Source organism: Gadus chalcogrammus, chromosome 11, assembly GCF_026213295.1.
Source record: "Gadus chalcogrammus isolate NIFS_2021 chromosome 11, NIFS_Gcha_1.0, whole genome shotgun sequence".
Taxonomy (NCBI): domain Eukaryota; kingdom Metazoa; phylum Chordata; class Actinopteri; order Gadiformes; family Gadidae; genus Gadus; species Gadus chalcogrammus.
In genome coordinates, this window is record NC_079422.1 from 14,032,482 (window position 1) to 14,047,541 (window position 15,060).

General features: G+C 41.7%; 1 protein-coding gene across 1 annotated transcript; it reads right to left on the minus strand.

Annotated features, from left to right (window-relative positions):
• Positions 1 to 3,887: 3,887 nt before the first annotated feature.
• mchr2a (melanin concentrating hormone receptor 2a) lies at positions 3,888 to 14,312 on the minus strand. The gene is made up of 5 exons (XM_056601775.1): positions 13,540 to 14,312; positions 10,267 to 10,476; positions 8,085 to 8,279; positions 7,199 to 7,318; positions 3,888 to 4,453 (listed from the first exon to the last, which is right to left on the minus strand). The coding sequence occupies exons 1-5, from the start codon at positions 13,725 to 13,727 to the stop codon at positions 4,123 to 4,125; spliced, it is 1,044 nt and encodes a 347-aa protein (XP_056457750.1). The 5' UTR covers positions 13,728 to 14,312; the 3' UTR covers positions 3,888 to 4,122.
• Between the last annotated feature and the right edge of the window lie 748 nt (positions 14,313 to 15,060).

A 15,060-nucleotide genomic window follows, 5' to 3' on the forward strand; every position in this document is an offset into this window, starting at 1 on the left:
GTTGTCAGCCTGCTACACTTGTAGCAACATTAATTAAATAAGATTTGGGCCGTGTTCACACGTGTCACCTAGCATTTTAGCGCTGAATCCCACGCAGGGCGCGAAGCCGCATCTAATTACAGAATAAGTTGTCAGGACGTTCACACGCTCGCGCTGGGTATCGGCGCGTGGTACCCGCCCGCAAAACAACAGGCTGTCGCAAAACCTGCACCCGGCTCAGCCTCGCGGGCTGCAACCTGTGCTGAATGCGGTCCTCCCCTAGTCCGATGTCTTAGTCGATTAGTCACAGCACCGCTCAAAACACCCGTCTGGGGTGCAGGCTGTGAGCAGGGTGCTGAAAAAAAATGGACTTGGAAGAAGAAAAATCTGGACAGAGACTCGTAACCAGTTCAGCGTCACTAAATAATGGAGGTTATTCAGTTCACGTTCAGTTCTCTCACTGGATGGATGGATGGATGGATGGATGGATGGATGGATGGATGGATGGATGGATGGATGGATGGATGGATGGATGGATGGATGGATGGATGGATGGATGGATGGATGCAAACACACGCACATACACACAGCAAATTACTTCAAATGGGATAAATTAGATCAAATGAAATTTGACACCTAATAATCAGTATCTGTATATCTCCACTAAATGATATTCAATCATCATACTGGCGTTGGCCACTATTGAAGTCCTCATTCTATTTACTTGCAGTCTCTTGTAGTCACCAGGTATTAGGAGAAGGCTTACCAAGTGCGAAGTGAGAAGGCTTCCTATGAGTCCTCCAATGGAAACTCTATGCTCCCTCGCCCAGCTGCTGAGGACACTCACACACTCAACAACACCTCAGAATGTAAGGGTATTGTTACTTCTTGGTGAAGACATGGTTTAGAGCCCATCCTACAGGATTTAAGAGCCTCACAATTGTTGGTCTGGTCAACATAGACCACAATGGGATAAACACCCCTGATTTGGCCATAGATGACCTCGACCCTTAATGACCCTTAATGCAAAGCATTGACGAGTAGAACTGCCATATTGGATCTTCCACTTTTGAAATTGTCAATATTTATTGATCAACATAGATGTTAGAGGACTGTTGTTATTAGGCTATTATTTAAAAAAAACATTTTTGTGGAAAGGGAACATTCCCACTTCTGCATCTGCCTATAAAGATAATTACTAAATGTGGAAATGTATTTTCTGATAATAAACTGTATGGATATAGATATAATATATATTTACGTACCAGCTGCCCAACCGTTCGGTTCACCAGTCTCCCGCTCACCGAGCTTGTTGGCCTTCGAGGCCTCTCAGACATCGCCATCTGCTGTTCACAAAGGATTCCGGCCAACTCTCGTGTGGGGATGTATTTTATATGAAGGAGATGGAGAGAGATGTAAAGGTGATCTCCCAAGACATATGGACAAGCGAATGTAAACAACAAGGTCACAACGATGTTTGGGTACAGCTGTGTGCATCCCTCAGTGAGAGTGCGAGTCAGGATTGGGAAGACCAAAGGTTGGGGCAAATAGTTGTCATTGTTCATCAAGGTCCTCAGGGTCCACAGACAGAATCTAAATTAGCTTTTCGTTTTCCAATTTATTTTTATATGCTGGCTTATGGCACTTTATCCATTGCTTTAATTTATTGTTTAATTGGTACATAGGCCTATTGTAAAACCAAACTCTATGTCGGTGTACTTAATGTGATTTCTGCATTTGTCCGATGCAATCTGTAAATTTGCAGCACTTTGATACAAATCTGGTTTCTTTAATAGACTCCTTACCTACGATATTGTTGAAGTAGAGGTCTATGCAGCACCAGTGCTGAGCGGGGGAGGTCATAAGACGAAGACTATCAAAGTCATCCTGTAAAAGGTGATTTTGTCGAACAAGGATACTATTTTGGCTTTAATTCTAATGCAATTTCCTTCTCAAACATTACAAGACTGTTCAACTCACGGTTATCAGGAAGATCTTCCTATCTGTTTCATTGTGGCCCTATCAAAAATGATATAGGTCTACCAAGTAAAAAAAAAAGCAAAGCAATAATGGACCTTGTGCAGGCTGCAACTAAAATAAAATACATGTCTGTATCTAAATATTGGCTGGTTGGTGAACTCGTCTAAATCCTGTAAAAAAACTATTTCAGCTTGATGTATCACGCGAAAACAACTTGCCTGGTTGTCTTAAATGGCGTGACGCCATCAGAAGGGGCCGCCGTGTCTTGGTGTAATTCCACACCTGAACAACAGGGGTCAACAAAGCTCTGAAAGTAGGCATTCATCAGAGTCCAATAATTTGCCAATAGTTAGGTGAGTGCTAGCCTGGTCCTCCTTCAACTACTTCAGACTTCGTAACTTGTTACATTTTTAACCATTAAATTTTTTCAAACGTTTAACAAATCAACACACTTGTGTCTTCAATTATATCTAAACAGAATCTTGACATAATTTGTATTTTTTTCAGAATCTGTTAAATTTGGTATATTTTCAGTTGAACTTCGGTTAAGTCTAGAGCGTGATGACGTCAAACTTCACACGCTCTAGCTTCGGCTAGAGCGGATCACAGCTTTTGTTGTTCCAGAGCCTAAAAACGTCAATAGGCCTATTTAACTTAGAAACACTATGTCAAGCTTAAATAGTTATGTTATGTCTTGTTACACTGGCGCAAAGATGATTAATCGATTGGAAATATTATTGTTATATATTTTCAACCTCACATTGCACTACAGTAGGCCTACTAACCGCATTTCTACAGGAAATGCATTTTCTAGTTAGTTAGTTGTTGATACAAAGATTCGGCAGTATTGATCCAAACAAATGAAATAAAATACTATAGTAATACAATAATGATAACATAATAACAATATATACTATTTTACTGTTACCCTGTACTCTGTTAATAGCTAATAACAGAAAATAATCACAATGAAATTATACCACCCACAAAGGGAAAAAATATTATTATACCATGGTCTGGGGGAATGTTCGATTCTGATTGGCTGCAGGATGTGCATTAACCCCTGATATACGGACACCTGAAAGCCCCGATGTCACCGCTGCATCGTGTTGACATTGAGACATATTGATCACTGAGTGTGTGTGTGTGTGTGTGTTTTTTTTTTGGGGGGGGGGTCCCCCGAACTCCTGACCTGAGGCATAGCTCCACAACATGTCTGGTCTGGCTGCCTTGATATTGATCACATGATTTGCTCTGGGCCACTGCCCTTGAGAGAAGATGAGATCCGACCAGCCAGAGTCAACCAGCCGTTCGGCCACAGCTAACCAGAGAAACACTGGCCAGCAGCCAGTCTAGACGGGTGCTTGGTTACCAGGAGAAAAAAAAAATCCATGAAGCGATTGACCCGTTGATTGGAATATTTTATTCTTCAGAGATTTTCTGGGTCAGCTTCATTCATCTGCTGGAGAAAAGTTTAAGTAGCCTATCAACAAAATCAATTTGGTGAATCATAAATAATGATAAATTGAATCATATAATTCAGAATGATTCATAATACACGTATTCATAAGCGCTGTAACACTTTTTCATTTTGCATGAAATGCATTTCTTGCAATGTTTACAATTTGACTCTAGGGGGCCCCATAACACCATGAGATACATTCAACAGATAATATCAGTCTTTCATGGTACCGAGTAGCACATTTGAAAAGTTGTAACTAAAAACTATTTACATACGAAAATAAGTAGACTATTCGTTATGTCTTTATCTGTTACGGGCGACGTATATATATATATATATATATATATATATATATATATATATATATATATATATATATATGCAGTGGGTTGCATAGTACTGCTATAGAGGGATCCTGATCCAAACTTGACTGAAATGCACAAAGGTTTAAAAACATAGTATAGGCTACAATATAAATATCGACTCAAATGGCGCTCTAAGGGTAACACGTGTGCTATTGCATGCACCCTGTTACTGATCTGCTGCAAACGGGACTTGCTTGTGCAAGAGAGCGAATGACTGATGAGCAATATTGCCCCGCCCCTTCAATTAAAAAGAAAGTCAATTAAAAAGTCGGGAACGCAACAAAACAATAACATGCGGGGTCTAGCTCAAACAAAAGGGGGAGGGGGGGCTGGCTTTCACGCGTAGCTTGAGTGCGGTGTGTGGGCATGCCACGTGCGCTCTTTCTCGACGGCGCTTCGTCCGCCGGGGATGCGGGGCCCGGTCAGCCGACGCCTGAAGTGTCCGCTAAGCAGGATGTAGATGAAGGGGTTGATGCTGCTGGCGGCGTAGCTCAGACACACGGACAGGTAGTAGCAGGTGTGGTAGGCCAGCGAGGGCCTCCGCACCGTCAGGTTGACCAGCTGCAGGATGTGGTAGGGCCCCACGCTCAGCAGGAACACCCCCACCAGAACCAGCACCATCTTGGTCAGGCGGATGGCCCGGGCGCGGGGCAAGTTGCTGCTGTAGCTGTAACATTTGTAAAATTGTTACAACAGGTAAGATTCTATGTGAATTAATGGGGCCCGCGGCTATTTATGCCGCTTTTCCACCGCACATGTAGCTCGACTCGACTCGACTCGACTCGACACGGTAGCAGCACGGGTCGTTTTCCACCGCAAATAGTACCTCCTGGACGTGGGCGGGGTCGGCTGCGCGAAAGGGCTGTGACGTATTTTTGTACGCGACTCAAACAACACCTACGCAACCCAGCTGTGTTCGAAATCGTTCCCTATCATGGATGTAGTGCACTAAATAGGGTGCACGCCATTTTGTAGGGTGTTCGAATTCTCAGTGGTCCACTATATAGGGCACTATATAGTGGACTTAAAGGCACCCAGTGCAACTTTCGAGGCTTAAAAATAAACATTCAATTTCTAGTCTTTTTTACACGTAGTAAGTTTCAATAACTCCATACCATTACATACCGACATTCAAGCAGCAAAGATGAGACGTCGTTGTGTGGTGAGAACTGATAGAAAATCGATAACAACAACAATGCCGCCATTTTCTTTATTTTTTGTAACCTACAATAAATAAAGCAGGCTTCCAGTCAATGGAAAAATGGCTTCTCCCCGCCGGCGATTGTTGTTGTTTACGATTTTCTATCAGTTCTCACCACACAGCGACGTCTCATCTTTGCTCCTTGAATGTCGATATGTAATGGTATGGAGTTATTGAAACTTACTACGTGTAAAAAAGACTAGAAATTGAATGTTTATTTTTCATTGAATGTTTACATAAAGTTGCACTGGGTGCCTTTAAAATAGGGTACATACGATGTACCCTACATGTTACTCCCGTATACCACAATGCAATGCGGTCGTGTTTTTCCGGAGGAGAAGAAGAAGCTGAATAACCGCGAAAACGAATCCATTTAATGATGGAGTCTCCGGCTTTCGTATAGAAATGTCAACAATTTATTTGGGATTTAACATAGAAAATGTAACATTCAGAATTAGTTAAAAAAAACTTGAACAAGGAAATGTAACATTCAACATCAATACAACCTCCAGCTTTCTCGTGAGTGCCCGGTTTGTTTACATGATGTGGGCGCATCTGTCTGCGTCACACAAATACCCGGCGCATTTACTGACGCAAATGACGTTTAGAAATGTTCAGCGTAGCGTCCAAATTCTCGTTCCCTATTCCCTATATAGTGCACTATATCATGTACACTATATAGGGAATAGGGAACGAGTGTATAGGGAACGATTTCGAACACAGCTCACAGAACCCACCTAACAACAATGGAGGACATCGATAACATTACTATTATTAGCTGGCATGTTGAAGAAGTTGAAGAAGTGGAATATGTTGGCTGCGGCGCTGCTATGGCTGTTACCAGCATGGTTGCCATGTCGCTCTCGTGACTTCGTCACACTCTCTGGCCAATCAGTGGCCGGCCGTCTGCCGACGTCACCTTTTAGCATCGGCTCAGCCGCTTGGAACCTAGAGCGAGGCGGTACTAGAAAAAGCAGCCACTTCAGGTACCAGATACCATGTTTTCGCGGTGGAAACGCAAAAAATGCGAGCTGAGTCGAGTCGAGTCGAGTCGTGTCGAGCTGGTACCATGCAGTGGAAAAGCGGCATAATTAGAGAGCGTGCCCGAGCTTGAGTTAGCGTGACGCCCCTGATCCAATGACCCAATGGGTCAATTCAATCTCCTAGGTGGGATTACCCGATTATATATGGAAGTAAATCTGTGCCATTGGAATTCGAAAAATAAAAAGCCATTGAATTATGCACTGAATATTTATGCATTGAAAAAACGTAGGATTTTGCCTCATAATATAACTTTACATTTTCAACCAAACATTTTCACCTTTATTTTTCAAAGTTAAAAAATTCAACGTTAAAAAATTCAACTTAAATATTTTCAACGTCCCAAAATTCAAAATGCCAGTCACCTGCAAAATTCAATGTATGAAATTCAGCGTAAACATCCGGGGACCCAGGGAAGAGCAATCTATCCTAGATGCTCTATCGCGGTCAAGCAAGGACAGCGGGAATAAGAGCGTCACTCGCTGGTTCTTTCATTCTTGATACAACGTTAATTCTAAACAGCATTTTACACAATAGCCTATAATAGGAGATGCTGAAAGGTAAATCATTAAACACTGACTGTAGTTTTCTATGGGGAGAGAAGCAACGGTGGTGGACCTTATTAAACGCCCTATCCATTGTATCGGTCTGTTAAATGCTAATGAAATCTATGTCCTTATTCATCACATTTAATGTCAAGGTGAGTGGGGGGGTGGGGGGGTCTTATCTTTTATTTATGTTTTTGTTATAATGCACACCGTTTTTCTTTTTTAACACCCACTCACTCGCTCTCCTTGCTTGACCACGATCTAGCATCAAGGATCGATTGCTCTTACTTGGGTCCCCCGATGTTAACGCTGAATTTCATACATTGAATTTTGCAGCTGACTTTGACATGTTTTTTTTTTTTTTTTTTTTTTTTTCACAAGCTAACATTCATATTTGAAACGCGAATTCATGAATGAACAGGCCTGAATCACAAAAAATGTAATAAACACTTCATCTAGCTAGCATGTGGGTGTATTGCTTCATCTTACAACTTTCAAAGGAAGCAATGTGTCGACCATGCCCACTATGAAGGTGGTGCAGCAGCAGCAGCCTCACTTTCAACAGGCTAGGGCTTTCATTATGTCATGGATACACGCCTGTAAAGAGCTGAGGCTGGCTCACCGCTGGGCCTGCTTGTTCTTCATGTACATCCTCCAGGTGTGAACCACGATGAGGATGTAGCAGGTCAGAATGAGGGGCAGAGGCAGAAAGAACGACGTAATGGTCTGATATAAAGTGTACCTGTGCAGTAGAGAGAGACAGATGGACAGTGATAAAGAGTGACAGAGATACAGAGAGAGAGAGATTATAAACTCTACAGAGTCATTGCCATATTGTCATTGCCCAATGAACAAATTGAGCATATAGCTAAAATAAATTGATGTGTGAAATGCGCTGTGATAAAATCAATTTCAAGTTGATTGCCCACTGACTCGTGCATTTTATAAGGTAAGGATTCTGAACAGCACACTGGCTGGGTGATAGTGGAGAGACATAATCCTTGGCTCTCCTATGCTTATGAGGGACATAAGTGTGCAAGTGTTTAATTACCTAACATCACCAATTGCAATCATTTAATGTGCCTTCATCTCTCCTACGCCCTTCACTTATAGGCACCATCCAGGGGTGTCAGAAAACAAGGTACACTGGGAGACAAGCACTTGCTTTAACTCACTCACACACACCCACACGCATAGGCTTAGTATCCGGGGGGGACAGGGACTGGGATGCAGGGGATACGTAGCCAGGAGACCCATGTAACTTAGACAGAATTTTCAGTGCTTTCATGCCTGAATTTGCACCTCTAGCACAGAGTGGACTGGAGAAGATCCGGGAATCAACACCCTTATGTACTGAATCGAGAATCTACTTTGAATCGGGAATAATTTTGAATATAGAATCGACGATCTATATTCAACGATCAATATCGAATCCCAATCAAAGCACCCCATTACATGTAAAATGTTGGGAGAGGGGAACGTGTGGGAAGAGGACTCCCTGATCTCACCAGAGGACCGCGCTGGGGGAGACCAGGTTAATGCTGCAGCTCTCCAGGCCATCAGGGAAGCGGATGACCTTGGAGTGGAGCCAGACCGGCACCACCAGCAGCACGGAGACCCCCCACACCAGCAGGTTGAGACCCATGGTCCTGGATTTGGTCCTCAAAGCCAGCAGGCGAAACGGATGGACAACGGCACAGTACCTCAGAGAAGAAAAAAATAAGACATCGAATAACAATGACTCACAAGGGAAGATTAAGGCTTAATATATGCCTGACACAACAAAGGGAGTGATGTTATGGTGAGCAAAGACTTTGTTAAGCAAACCTTAAAGGGGAACCAGTTAGAACAGGGATTCTTCTTAGAGAATATATTTCGATTGAAATCATGAAAATCAGTCAGTACTATTCCTAAATTCTTAAATCCGATGATTTGTCTGACAAATAAATTATATAAATTGATGTGACTATGTACTTCAGAGCTCAGATGTACTTTTGAAAGAACTTAGGATGTCAGCTTTCCTGTACCATTTGTAAACCATAACTAGCAATGTGCTAAACCATAACATGATGCAGATTTTACGTAACTCGTTGTCTATTACAGGGATGACCAAAAGTCATCTTTATGTGGCTCACACCAAATGAAAGTACTATAAACTCAGATTGTTACCGAGACATGCACACACACACCCTCTTTATTATAAAGTTTACCTTATAATCTAAAGCAGGCCACTAAAAAAGGTTTCCAAGGAACTTGTGTGTTTAGGGGTTTTGTGTTGTCAATTTTAACCTCTGTAACTGTAGCACCAGTATTTGCTGCACCAGTGTAACAACAGTATTTATAACATTACAACAGTTCCTTAACACGATAAGATTGAGACATAAGCCAAATTCCTAATCCCAAAGGAAATGCATGTGGCTGGCTGCCACACATGTCATCCAGCTCTTTCAACACAGGTAACCATGGTTAGTTTGTATGCTTGCTATAACAAGATTGGCAGCCAGATGGTGAGTGAGGGCCGCCTGTGAGGAGAATGGAGGACAATTGAATCTAAAATGGTTTATGCTCAGAATTTCTTTGCATCTTACATAGCTGGAGGAGGGATTGCCCTTTCCACTTATCAAGAATGAGTCTAGGCTAAATGTGGTATCACACAAAAAAAAAAGTATGTTAAGATTGCACATAGACTGGTGAGATATCCAAATCAAGGTTGTCCAACATCAAGGGCTGACTTTGTGCTGGTGTAGAGTATGACAGCCACTGGTTAGAAGAAAATGGGTGTGGGTGACAGGAACAATAAATTCCTACAATTGTGCACTGTAGTACTCATGTTTTCATTGTGAGAACAAGCAGGTCTGAGGTGCCCAGCCCTACAATTACTACTTAATGGCCTGTGGGCATCTGTGTAACCTTTCTGCTTCTCGATGTCAGGCAAGAAGAGTGGGCTGAGTCTGACTCTATTCCACATGGTGCAGCATATATTGTGGTCCCCCACGCACAAGATAAGCCATTTGATGGTCTTGTAAGCTGTCAGTTTGGAGGTTCATGTTAATGCAGATACAGGTGGTGCGTTAGCCTGAACCTTTTATTAGCCCCCGCCCTCTCCAGTAACTTTAGAGTCTTTGGGCTCTAAAGTTCTATCTTATCTTATCTTATTAGATAAAAGATGATTGTCCGTATGAGTGACTACAATGAATCCCAGTCCTAAAACATACACAATCTGCACCTGGAGGATCAAGGAGGACTCCAAAACAAAACACTCCCTTGCAGTCCATGTGGCGCTGGAGTTTCTTTGGGCTTTTGCTTGAAAGTAAATTGTTCGCTCATAATCTTAAATCTAGGCAGTTGAGTCTCTTAGGAAGGAAAGTTAATATATAATGAGGTCAAAGACTGTGTCTTAGCCTTTCTTCCATTTTAAACTTTTGCTCCTTTAAAGGTTCTGCATGGTAAGATTTGTGAGTTCTGTAGAGAAAGAACAGAAAAGAGTTTCTCTGCTATTGGGAAGTGTTGCAAAATCGAAATAGGCTCTTTACAGAGTTAGGGGCCGTCAACCCGTACTAGATATTCTCTTCATTCTCTTTATATTTCTTTCACATTAAAAGCTTACAGATGAGATGGCTACGGCATTTCAAACGAAAGGTAGCTCTTCATATCCACAGCACCTGAAGTGACTGCCACTGCAGGACTCACCTGTCCACACTGACAGCGGTCATCACCGCTGCACACGCCACCTGGTTGCAGTTGTCCAGGGAGGTGATGACGCGGCACAGCGTACTGCCAAAGACCCAATGGCCACCGCGCGCCCACTGGTGGATGAGGAAGGGCATGACGGTCACATGGACCACGTCGGCCACCGCCAGGTTACAGATGTACACGTCCGGCACCGTCTTCTTCACTGCCCTGCCCACCACAACAAAACATTGGCCGGTTCCATGCCCCTTGGATGATTCATGTTTGAATTTAACTCTCTAAACTCTGACTTTTCCTTAATCTGTTGTCAAAAAAGTGACAATAGTCAACAAACTCATGGTGACATTATGCATTGTTTGATTTTAAAGTTTGAGCCGCAGGATTTAAATACGTTAAATAACCGTCACCTATCACATCGAGGGGTGTAGCCACTACACGTTTTCTTGACCGGAAAATGTCAAAAAGTATGTTTATATACGTCTTGATGTCAGCTATTTAAATAACTCTTGAAAAGACCGCGGATTATATCCTTGTATGTATGCTGTCTGAGCTGGAAGCTATTAAATATATCATGGAAGACATTTGGGGCACCACCAGCAACACATTGTGGCTGCACTCTCAGAATAATTCCCCAGGTAGGATCAAAAACAGGCAAACACTTTCTTGGCTCTCCAGTCTGTCCTTTGCCCAGCTCTTTCGGAGGTCAGGACTCCTTTCACGAGGAGCCTAATGGCCATGCTGCCTGTTTACTATTCCAGGGGATGGGCCTCGATTTATAGATACAAAAGGAGAAAAGCCTATAGCCTACCATGGCTCTCTGGTTTCACCATTTGTATAATTTCTGAATATGTTTCTATAATGTTATTTGTTTTTCTGTTTGCTGTGGAGAAGGTTGAGACAGTGTGGTAGCTTACCTTGAGCTAAGGTAAGTGATTAAACCCTGGATGACTTATCCCTGAGACCACAGCTTATTTTGTCACCGCAGCATTTAAGCATTGAGAATTCAAGCCCTTCAAGGGACCACCAAAATGTGGTGTATGTATGAATGTAGAAAATATCAAACAAAACAGCCTTAAGGGAATTCCCTCACAGGCTGATTTAAGATAGAAATTCCTTGTTCTGTCAGTTTGTAAGCATCTACTTAGTAGATGCTATTAATCCAAAGCTCATTATGATGATTTCTTTGGATTCTATAATTAAAAGGCCCAGGCAGGGGTTAATAGGCAGCAGTTTCTACAACAACTTTTCTACACTAACCACTTACTGCCATTCAGAAGACACAGCAAGTGAAGAGATGTCTGTGTGGGGGGGCATTAATAGCTGATGTTTCCAATGTTGGATCCACCTCTTTAAGCATTACAACTGTGATGTACCACCTTAAATGTGTGGTCTTCAAGAACCTGTGGCACCAAGTCTGAGTGATGCACCACAAGCCCAATTCGTAGAGACAACAGTTAGAAAAATCAACAGGACGGCTGCAGAAGCTCTGTCAAAAGTGCTGTTTTTGAGGACATTAATTACATTATGACTCGGAATGACAGGAATTTTAACAAGCAGCCAATGCAGCTATCCAATCAAATCACAGGTGGCAGTGAAGCCTGTGTGAAGGAAGACAGCGTTCTACCCAGATGATTTGCATCCTATTTTACAACAGCAATCTAGTAGGTTTATTCTGCATTGAACAGATGATTTCTAGCAGACCTTGCGTGGGTCGGGCTAATCACAACCGGTTAATTAAAAAGGGGGTAGGTTTGATTGCTACTGGAGGAGAGCCCTATGCGCCATTTAGGCATTTTCATAAACAACCACGATGGCTGCTTCTGAAGTGTCATGCGTTCCGGGTCCGTTGCCTTGATTGGTATTTGGTCCATTCAATCACGTCCAGGCGCATTTTTGTCTGCACATTGATTACACCCCTTGAGGATTAGAAATTACCTGAGAGGTTCCAGACTAATCTACATTTGCTAATTGCTCTGGCAAGGTGAGGCAAGCTGATGTATTGTTTGCCTTTTTTGTTGCTTTCATAGTTAAACTGATAAACACGATATGTGTGCTTCCTGATGTGTGTCGAAAGACTACTTGTTTTCAAGTTAGTGCTTTTTTACATTAACTTTGTCGTTATTCCCATTAGACTCCAGCCTCACAGAAGTCTGTGACTGTGACTCAAAGTGCTGACATGTGAGAAGATCAACACTGAGCAGTTTGTTTCCCACTATTTGCCATAAGCCTCATTTTGAAAGTGATAACGTATATGATGGGCCCCTGATCCTAAGTCAGTCATCCTGATGACGGCCTCGGCTGGCATTAATTAATGGTGTAGCTTTGCACCGTGAAGTGTGAAATCCTCTAGCCTCTAGCCTTTAAAGTTGCTGTAACATTCTCCTTTGATCACCGTACACTGTCTCCAATATGTGAATACCGAGTGTGTATAGGTTAGGGCCCCCGGATGAGGCAGCCAACCAGAAACATCGTGTGGACAGCCATCTCTTATCTAACTGCAGAGTGAGAAAGCTATGCCTACTACTATAATGAGTGTATAATGAGTGTGAATAAGTGTAATTTCTCTCCAACATGTACTCACAATAGAGCCAAGCATTAGAAACATATGAAATGTCCATGATTTTATAGAAGGAGGCTTAACATCTCAGTATGATATTGACAGTAATTGTAAAAAAAGAAAGAAAAAGAAAAAACGTTAATAACCATGCTACATTCTGCTTTGTATACGTGTAGCTGTAGTGTAGGCGTAGCTATATGTTTATGTGTGTTAGCTATGTGTATGTATGTATACACACACACACACACACACACACACACACACACACACACACACACACACACACCACACACACACACACACACACGCACGCACACACACACACACACACACACACACACACACACACACACACACACACACACACACACACACACACACACACACACACACACACACACACACACACACACACACACACAAACGCAGCAAATATATCCATGTATCATATATATCTTTATGAATAAGGCTGCTTATGATTGTATTTTTATTAAAAAATCCTTGCATGCGTGAAGCTTTGCCGACACATGACACGCAGAAATTAATGATTATTCCATCACATATTTCATACTTAATAAAAGAAAAGCACTAGACTGTCTTATGCCATGTGAAGATTTGATGTTATGTTGTTAATTTGCTCGTTTGATGATCCCTTATATCCCAAAGTAAATATATAAAAACGACATTCATATAAAATCAAAAACTTGGGAACTTACCTAAGAATGGTCACTAAGACGAGCACGTTGCCAATAAGCCCAGTAGTACACAGTAATCCGATCAAAGAGGGTAGGATGGTGGTCTCCGTAAAATAGACGAAATTGAACGATTTCGAAATGTTTTGGCTCCAAGACTGATTGTGGTGCTGAGAAGAGCGGTTCGAAAAGGTGCTTATCGTATCGTTCATTGTGGCACGAAGTTAGTGTTTAAACACATCAATCATAACACAACTATTTGTAAAATATTGTGTATGATAATATCCATCTTCAAATCGAGTTTCTGTACCGTGACTGTTAACATATTCTGCTCACCGGCGCACCTGCAGCAATGGCGCGCACGTCACTGGCGACTCCAAGGTTTATTACGCACCAGAAAAAGACACGCTTGGACCGCATAGCTTGATATCAACCAAGCTTACGCGGAATCAGTAGACTATTTGGCATCATGCCATACGCCAAATAGTATTATAATAATTGAGAGGATGGGGGTTGGAAGTTGCAAGTATTTTGTGTTTTTTTACAATTAACGGTTTTTTGCTTGTCAAAGTAAGTGTTTAACATATCAGGTATAATGACTGCTGTGTCAAAGCAAATTTATTTTAATAATACTTTAATTTCAGTTTTTCCAAAATATTGGCTGTGGGGCAAAGTGAGCGACATGCTGTGGGGTAAATTGAGTTAGTCGTTCAACTTACAACCATGATGCACTGAAGTTTAGTTAAGTCTCTAAAGTATAAATTATATTACAATGTAGTATTACACAACTGATTGATTTTTTCCTATTTTAAACATTGTAGAAAAGCTATCATGCCAAGAAAGAGACGGGTTTTATATTGCTTAAGGTTACTTTAAAAATTATACTTCTATATAAGATTATATGGAAAAGGAAAATGCATTCAACTTCAAAAAGGAAATTGTTAAATTTACCCCCAGATTGCTCAATTTACCCCTAAACTGGGACAAGTTGAGCCACAGCACCACTGTTTTTTTTAGAAGTCATATTTACCCAGACCTATGTCATATATGGCCTTTGGAAGAAACTGCCGCCTTCCATCAGAGACACTCTTTCCGTCACCAGTTTTAAATCTAGGCTCAAAACACACCTCTTCTTCCTGGCCTTTCTTCCCCTTTAATGACATGTCTATACTGTAGGTATATGTAAAAGTATCTGGGTTCTTTAATATGCCTTTTTGCATCATGTACGGCCTTTGGCCAGTGATAACTTTATTTAGATGTTTAAATGCCTTATAAAGATATGTTAGGCCTACTTACCTACTTACTTACTTACTTACTTACTTACTTACTTACTTACTTACTATATGCATTGTTATCATTTTGATTGACACAGGACATCCTGAAATAAAGGTAAATGTTTTCATTGAGGACAACATGAGTAAAAATCGGTTATTCTTACCCCACCCACGGGGACGGGACGGGACGGGGACTTAAGTGCACTGCTGCTCCTTTACTATATTGGAATCTTTTTCCAATATAGTAATGTAGGTACACACTTTAAGGCAC

Bases quoted from the DNA above. Each gene is read 5' to 3' on its own strand.
- mchr2a (XM_056601775.1), bottom strand. From the start codon at position 13,727: ATGAACGATACGATAAGCACCTTTTCGAACCGCTCTTCTCAGCACCAC. The intron at 10,477-13,539 runs GTAAGTTCCCAA...TGTGGTGGGCAG, and splicing joins GTCTTAGTGACCATTCTTAG to GGCAGTGAAGAAGACGGTGC. The intron at 8,280-10,266 runs GTGAGTCCTGCA...TTCTTCTCTGAG, and splicing joins ACCGCTGTCAGTGTGGACAG to GTACTGTGCCGTTGTCCATC.